Here is an 8,970-nt window from a genome sequence, read left to right on the forward strand (position 1 = left end):
CAATTGATCAAAAATTCCGGATGACGGGGAGGGTTATCTACCGAGGCTATTTTTAACAAAGAAAAATAAAAAAAATCAAGAAACATGCAGTATACAGTAACTGGGTACTCACTTACAGAACGTTGTGTTAAATGGATGGTGGAAGATGCTTGATTAAGTACAGTACTGCCAGTTGAGGTAATGCAATACAATGACTGCCAGCAGCGTGGGAGACACAGTACCTCTAAAATGGCGGATCAGGAGAGACTACCGGCAGTGCGGGAGAGTCAGACTCCTGTTACAGGGGTATTGAGGTGCTCCGACTGCCGACAGTGCCAAGAAGCCGCGTAGTGGCAGTTTGGAGAACTACCTCCACTGACTAACTCGGCCACCGCGGGAGACTCAATAACTGGCAATGTTGCCGAGTCCGAGGTGGTGTTTTCGGAGTGAGAATTTTGCCGGTTAATTGAGAATTCTGGATAAACTGAATTCCGGCACTTTACAGCCTTCCGGACTCGATATCAAGTTCAACAATTTCAAATCATAACCTCGGCCCCCATTACATTTTTAATTTTTTATCCACCCCTTTGTTTTGGCCCTTTTCTCCCCCCCCACATGGCAGCTGTCTCTCATTCTGCCAGCGCATTTCACACCTAATCTGAGCCGTCTTTTGTCTCCACTAGTCCTATCACCATCTCCTCTCGTTTTGAATACCTCTTAATGGCTCGTCACTTCCCTTTTGTTCTCGCCCAGCCTGGCCTTTTAATGACAAAGGGTTTGACCCGGAACGTTGACTCTATTTTCTCTCCACGGATGTTGCCTGGCCTGCTGAGTTTTTCCAGCATTTTCTGTTATTCCAGATATTTAGGTGCCGTTTAAACGAGTTTCCTGTACTTCCCTTTCGAACCCACTTCCTATCCAGCCTACCCGCCAACTTACCATAAACAACGCATGGGAGATCTATTATTAGATGTATAAAATCCTAGTTTATTTTTGAATCAATGGGTAATGCAATAATGATAAATCCCTGCTATTCTTATTTCTTCCAGAGGATGGTGCTGTTACCTTTATTTTTTTAAATGACGAACTCCTGTTCTTGCTTGCTAGAGAGTTAGTGCTGTAATCTCTCTCAGCCAAACAGCACACACTGTCTTGTTAACTGTGAACAACGCTACGGGACATTGATTAGTGTAGTAAATATTCCAAAACATCAATCTTGTTGCAAAGTGAACACTTTATTTTAAAATGCACTTTTATCATGGTACAACATTGTTTATAGTACATGGGAGCAAAAAGGTAGCAGACAAGCATCAGTACTAGATTGGGGACACAAACTGACAAACAGGTTTTTGATGTTCTCGGTTAATTTGTTTTAGAATTTTTCTAGTTCCACACTTGTACGATGCATTTAATTGTAGTATTGTCACATTTGCTGAAAAAAAGCAGCTAATAGAGTGTAGCTCTGAACACCTTGGAGGTTCAGTACTGGAGTCTGAAACAAGAGTGAGGTTATTTTGATGGTGTATTGGTCAGATGGATTTCACTCGTGTTTGAATGACGCATTTAAAATATGATTTGCTGTTTCAGAAACTTATGAGAAGAAATCGACTATATTCACCATGTAAGTGACCAAGAATTTTATAGTCCACCCAAAGAAGTACTTATGGAGATTAAATGGTTCATTGTGTACGGTCTTGTATGCATGTGTATAGTAATTTTAGTATTTGCAATTTTTTGTGCACTTTATATACTGTTTAAACTATATTTACTCTTTGTAAATCTCTGGTCTATGTGGCAATATCTACTATTTCAGAGAGTCTGCTAGTGTAACATGAGAATAAATTAAATCAAGTAAGCAGATTGCTGCAAGTGTTATCTCCTTGGTTATACTGTATATGAAGACAGAAATATACAGCTTCTGAATTGTAAACCATCTTACAGGAACTGTTAATTTTTGTATAAAATTTGAACCATGTACAGGTTTTGCAATAGTTTGTAATCCTGTAGATGCCAAAAAAACTTAGTTGGTGTAAAATTTATAATTTCTGATTAAATGTCAGGAAATCATAGCAATAGTCTTTTGTTTTGGTTCCTGCATGTCATCGGCAGGAACTACAAGTATCTGAAATGGGAGATTTCCATGTCTAAATGTAAAATGTTCAAGCTGTCCATGTTTTCTTGCTTAAGTCTGAATGTCCCTAGGCATCCATTACCAGATCTTGAGTGACCATGGCAAGTGCTATTGTGCTTCACCTTCCTCAGCTAAAACCAGCCAGTTATCCTGGAGGGCAAGGATAACCCCAGGCTCATTTTTTTCCCTCCTCAAAATCCTCTTCCCCTGCCCCCTTCACCTTTCCTCAAACACCAAGTGCAAAGAGCTTGTGTATTTCTTCATCAAGCCCCCATGCTAGCTGGCAAAGTTGATGGTTTTGTTTCTCGGATACCATCCCTCTTCCCCTTTAAGTGTCACTATCGCACCCTTATATAAAAATATCCTCAACTTCTTCATCCTTGCCAATTATTGTCGTATCACCAACCTCTCTCTTCCCTCAAGGTCCTTGAATATGTTGTCACCTCCTGACTCTGTGCTCATCTTGCCTGTAATTCTTTAAATCCCTCCAGTTTTACTTGTGTCTGTCTTGGAGCATCAGAAGAGCACTGACAAAAGCGTTAATGACGTTCTCCGTGCTTTATCCTTCCTTGACCTCTGTACAGTCCTCGAAACTGGGCCACACTATCCTTCTCCAACATCTGTCCTGTGTTGTCTAGCTCCTTGGGCCTGCCCTGACATGGTTTCACTTATACTTTTCCAAATGCAGGCAGATCATCTTCACTCCCTCAGGGACCTCCAAGAATATAATATTGGGCTCTTGCTCTTCTCATCTACATACTGCCCCTCGATGACATCATCCATCAAAGCAAGGTCAGTTAACCACACATATGCTGATGACACCCAGCTCTACTTCTCCACCATCTCAATCCGACTGCCTCTGTGCTGTCAGACTGCTTGTCTTCCATCCAGTCTCGGATGAGTTTTAACTTTATCCTGTTTAACATTTGGAAGACCACAGCAATCATCTGGAAGTAGTTGTTGGGTATAATAGGCGTTAAGATTTATACTGTACTCTTAAATTGTACCAGTGTAGACCAGCCAAAACAATGCTGTGGACTTTAATAATTAGATAGCATTTGCTAGAATGTAAAAAAATCTCTGATGCACATGCTTAATGGCAATACTGCAGATATTAATTTGTATTTGTTTACTGAAATGGATTATTAAACATTAAGTTAAATTTTAATGCTATATATTCTTACATTTATTTAATTCTTTCATAGGATGTAGAACAGTTTTACAGTTGGACATTTGTCAAAATAGCAACCAATTAAATAAATGTCATGAAGTGAAATTGCACTGTGATAATGGCAGAACAACACTTAGCACATTTGTGAACATTTTTTACCCGCTTTGTTAACGGACATTAACCTGCTTAAATTTTGAAATAAATGGGATAACACCTCATTTAAAGTAGTGGACAAAGGAATTCCATATGAACATGTTAAGCCAGAGGCAACTCATCAAGCGAGGGAAAAAAGTTCTGTTTCGGAATATTCCATGTGCAACACTGCAACTTGCAGCCGAATGAACATTTGCAAAACTCCATTCTTCAGATTTTTTTTTAACCCTTTTCAACTTCACAGTGACTGACTGGGGCGTGCGTTCAAAGACACTGCGCATGTGCAAAGGGCCCATTGTCAGTGACGAGCTGGCTTGGCTAGGCATGCTTAACGTGTGCCGCACCCACTAAAAAGATCACCAGCCGCCATTGTTGTGCACTAATATTGCACAGGTCAATTTCCTGTGGTATCACAAAAGTGTAGCACATGAAAGATGGAGCTCACTGCAATACTTTGTGGTGGAAACAAAAGGACATCAGGTCAATAACTGGTTTTCTTTAGCTATAAAAATAGAAAGGCAATGTAAATTATCATTGAAAGTTGAAGAACAGGAAATTAACAGGGTAAAGAAGCAGCCACCTCTCCTCTCTCACTCCCTGCAATGACCGTCAACTCCTTTCAGTATTTTTGAGGACTAGAGTCAACACTTTTTTGAAGCCACAAGAGTTTGTCAAATTTAGGAAAAAGAAAGTTCAAAAGCTTAGTTCAAAGTAAAAGTGCTTTGGAGCAGGAAGCTAGCTGTCTTTTGAAGGTACTCGTTCCATTAATCTTTGCAAACAGAGCAGGCTGTGCTCAGTTATGAAAGTTCAAGAAATAAAAACTGAAAATGCTGGAACTACACAGTAGGTGCATCAGCATCTGTAAAAAGAGACAGACTAACAGTTTTAGGTGAAAAACAATGATTGTCTGAACTGGCTTACAAAGGTGATCTTGCTGTCTTGGCCTCTTGATAGGCCATCATGTGAAAGTATCATCTAAAGGATTATGAAGGGAGGGTGAATATGATAATCTAATATTAGCATGGTTAATGTATTTTATTCTCCACATTCTTCACTCCTACCCTCCAATCCCACTATTTTAACTGATATATGGAGTGCTTTGGCAAATTTTAATTGGAACAGTTGGGGTGTGCCTTACACTAGAGTGTTTGGATTGAAAAGAATAAGAGGGTAGGGTTTTTGTGTAGTAAGACACATTACTAAACTTCAGTATTAAACTGGAGAAACCCTGTTGCAGTAATTCTCTCCCACCCCATATAAAGTATGTGAAGTATGATCTCTATTCAATTTTTTTAAAATAGTGCATCAACAGTGCTGTTATTTTATAAAGAAGTTCTCTGCAATGGCGAATGATCTTTGTTCATGCTGAGTTCAGCTTTACAATGACTTATAATAACTTGAACTGTTGAGTGGTTAAAAGAATGAGAAGACCGTGTTGTGAAGCAGATACCAATCACCTTTATTTGTGGGATTATCTACTAATTAATTGTTAGTGCAGATGCTAATAGTTTAAGTTGTTGGGGAATTTAAGTTAACTGGAGTTACCACTTAGCAGCTTGTTTCCTGTGACAGGCTCCAGAAAGTACAAGAAATAGTTCAAGATTCTATCGGTCACATTATGCCAGGTCTTTCACCCTTGTGCTTCTGCATATAATCTATGATCTTATATTTTCACTAAGAATTATCATTGTAAGGAATAACGTCCATAGAATTAAAACACTTCATACTTACACACAAACCTTTGAACCAGTTACTGTGGCTTAAACTGCTCTTGAAATCAAAGAATTTTTAATTTTTTCTATTAAATATTACCTATATAACTAACTTGCAAGTAATTCACTGTAATTTTGATAGGATCTTAGTAGTCAGTATGAACACTCCATTGTCTGGGTGTGTCATTAAAGAAGGGTTTATTTGAAAATTGTGAGCCTCCAAATAACAGTGCAAAGAGGGACTCCTCATTGTATTCATGCTGAGCAGATTCATAATGTGGACTTCTCCTGATTTCATTTAAATTAGCCACAAATGTCAGATGACCCTTTAGAATATCTGGTGGTATGCAGGTATTAAACAATGAAAGGAAGGATGGTGGAACACGGGTGTTCAGAATATCAAATGTCAGCTCTAAGTTTGTTGACAGATTGATGAAAATTTTTAATACTTGTGCCTTAGTTTGGGCTGACCCTTTCTGCAACAGTTCAAAAAATTCCGGGATGGACCTTTTCATCTTGAGCTGGTTTTGACTGTAGTGCAGCAAGTTATTGAGCAGCCTTAAAGCAGCTAACTGTAATTCAGAGTCTAAAATGGCTGTGCTGGCCAGCTCACAGACTTGATGAACATATTCCTGGATTATTTCTCGATTTGTGACATTGTTAGAAAGGAAGTTAAGAGCATTTAAAGCGTCTACTTTTATCTCGGTCAGAGGATCATTCAATGATTCTACAATGATGCTGATCCCACCTTGTGAACGAATTAATTCATGATTAGCAGAAAATGCAGCCAATCTACAAATACTTGTTCCAATGAGTGCTTTCAGGGTAGGATTGGGATTTTGCTTAAGAACAGCCAAAAGCCTACGCAAGTGTTGTGCATCCATGTCATCGCAGCTGCTGGTGATAGTAAATCCTGATGCATCAGCCTGAATCATGTGAGAGTTACCAGTCCCTGCTTCAACACATGAGCTATGTTCGTTACTAGACATTCTTCTGTCCTGGTCTTCAATGTTTGTGCTTATGTTGATTGGTTTGTACAGTAAATAAGCAGCTCCCATTCCAGACAAAAGCCCCATGTTCTTCCTACAGGTTCCTAAGTTAGCTTCCATTTTCATTTGTAAGTTGCTTCTATCTTGTGTTCAATTCACTAAGCTCAGTATATTTGAAACTAAACTGAATAGTTGAAACAAATGGTTCCTTTTAACTGATAACAGTGACTTCATAACAGAAGATTCCAATTGACATCTTGTAGATTCTGGTATCCATAGCACACTGAATTTGAATGGATACATGTTTGTTGATGTCACAGCCACTTTCTATAAACATTGGAGATTCTTTTCATAACAGAAGTTAAGAACGTGAGCATAGGAAAGTACAAGAAATTGACTTTTGGCCCACCGAAGCTCATCCCTCTAGTATTCTCGTTCTCTAGCTGAGTCTGTGTCTCTACTACCCTGCCTGGCAGCTTATTGTTGCTTAATTGTGAACCATTTTTGTTACTAACTTATAGTTGTTTGTGTGTTATCCATGTAAATGCATTCAGGGTACTAAGGAGTCATCGGAGCGCAAAGTCTTACTTCATGTGAACACTTGTTCTTTACATTTCCAACCCTCGTGTTAAAACCTAGAAACATTCAGTAGGTTGTGGTTTCAAGCTCCACCTCACAGTTGCAGACATAATCTAGTACGGTACAATACTGAGTGTGCTGCATGTTGGAGGTGCAGTTTTTTGGTTGAGACGTTAAAACAAAGCCTTCTTTCAACAGGAGCAATGTTTTAAAAAAAAATTTAAAAATCTGATGGCATTATTTGAAGAGTTCTCTTTCTGTCATGGCCAACATTTCTCTCAGGCAACACTCCCAGAAACCAACTAACTGGTCATTCATCTCCCATGTGTGGTACAAACACAATTGTACAAAAATGGAAGCTATGGCTCTCAAAGAATTTGGGATTAATTCCCCTTGAAATGGATTTGGCATCATCAAATGAATGTTTCACAAAGGAGTCACAGATCCTATGGACAGATGCAGAGTATTCAGCACCAACAGCAGGGGAATATTTTCTTTGCTACTTATAGTGAAGTTGTAAATGCATTCTTGCTACAGAACCATCATAGCTTACAGTACAGGTAGAGACCATTCAGCCCATCATGCTGTCCTGGCTCTTTGCGAGAACATTCCCTTCTGCCTTGCACTAGTCATTCTCAGTCTCTCTGATGTTACATTATGGGTACCATTTGAAAGCAGCAACTACAGTACTGTGAGAACAGTGCAAGTTCAGAGCACATAGCTATACTGCTGGCTACATTGGACTGACTGCAGAGTTCTGATGACTAGTGTTCAAGTCCTGGTGACATTTTTAATGTTAATATATAAAAAACTGACTGTCTTGTGCCTTTCGTGTGTGTATTTTGACTAACTCAAGAACCAAACTACAGTATCTTCCTTCTCAGGCATGCTCTCCCGTCTCCATTAACTCGCACCTGGTCATGGCACCTTTCTCCTCCCTCTCGGGTATGCTGCCTGCTCTGATCCCAATCTATCACTACTTAACAACCAAACCTTCTCTCCTGTAAGCAATTACCCAACTGCCCCATTCTCCACTTTTGACAACCAAACCTTCTCTCCTGTAAGCAATTACCCAACTGCCTCATTCTCCACTTTTGCTAATCATAAAGACTCCTTGGGTAAACCTCTTCAATCTCCACCCATTGTTCTTGCACCATTATTTGTCTTCTCCCAACCCCCAAGACACAGACAGACCCCCTCTGTATTTGCCTCGCTACGTGTCTGTGAAACCTCATCTTGGCACTAACAGATGGGCATATGGGCAGCAAATCCTTTCCCCTCACAGTAGCTTCCCTGCTAGGCTATAGCTTTACTACTGCCTGCGCCCAAACCATTACTGTGGTGGCACAACCATTATCCCCAAATCACATCTTGGCCTTTGCCCCTAATCCTCCTTTAAGCACTTTACCCTTTTTATTTAATATTATTTCCTTTTACCACACCCCTCTGCCATGCCTTATGTCAACTTCTTCCCTGTGGTCTCAGTCTTAGACAAGTCTATCTCTGACCATTTCCTCATCTCTACTAACATCCACATCCCTGTACCCTGGTACAATTACCCAGCTTTCACCATTCATTCCTGGAAATAGCTGTCCCTGGGATCCTTACAACCTCACTCTCAATGTCCTAAATCCTCTACAATGTCACCATAACCTCTCCACTGTGGTAGACTGCCTTAATTGCGGTCTTACAACTATCCTTGACACCCTTGTTCTCTGCAAAGCAAGTCTGTGACCCCTGCCATTTCTTTCCCAACTGTGAGGGTTGTAAACACAAGCATACACAACTGGCCTAGCCATTCATTGGCAGATCTGGCATGATCACGGCAAGCTCTGCTCAGCCCAAACCACCTATTATTCTAAAAGATCATCCTGATGGTTCCTTTTTTTTTAATCTATGACCAACTACATCCTTAAACCAGCTCCTCCACCATCACCTCAAACACAAAATGTAAGGAGCTCAGAGATTTATTCATCACTGAGATCAAGGCTATCCCTGCCTCCACTGTCCTTCCTGTTCCCTTCCACCCAGCCTCTCTCCCCACTCTAGCTCTAAATTCCTGTCTGTCTGCAGCCAATTTGCTCCTGCTCTCACCAAGCTCACCTCGTCCATGAGCTCTACTTCTTCCTGTTCCCTTGATCCTTTTTGCACTCAAGTCCTGACCACCCAATTCCCCTTTCTATGGCAGCAAAGGCCAACCCAGTTAGGCTCCAGCCAAATGTTCCACATTGAATAAGCCTCTTTGATAAAAATGTT

At 40.2% G+C, this 8,970-nt stretch overlaps 1 protein-coding gene across 1 annotated transcript; it reads right to left on the reverse strand.

Annotated features, from left to right (window-relative positions):
* Positions 1 to 1,195: 1,195 nt before the first annotated feature.
* LOC147102728 (armadillo repeat-containing protein 10-like) lies at positions 1,196 to 6,399 on the reverse strand. The gene has a single exon (XM_085963477.1). It carries the CDS (start codon positions 6,259 to 6,261, stop codon positions 5,293 to 5,295), a length of 969 nt encoding a protein of 322 aa, XP_085819603.1. The 5' UTR covers positions 6,262 to 6,399; the 3' UTR covers positions 1,196 to 5,292.
* Positions 6,400 to 8,970: the final 2,571 nt, after the last annotated feature.

The sequence above is a fragment of the Somniosus microcephalus genome, chromosome 21 (assembly GCF_052327205.1).
Source record: "Somniosus microcephalus isolate GS21.2 chromosome 21, FLI_Smic_1.0, whole genome shotgun sequence".
Classification (NCBI taxonomy): domain Eukaryota; kingdom Metazoa; phylum Chordata; class Chondrichthyes; order Squaliformes; family Somniosidae; genus Somniosus; species Somniosus microcephalus.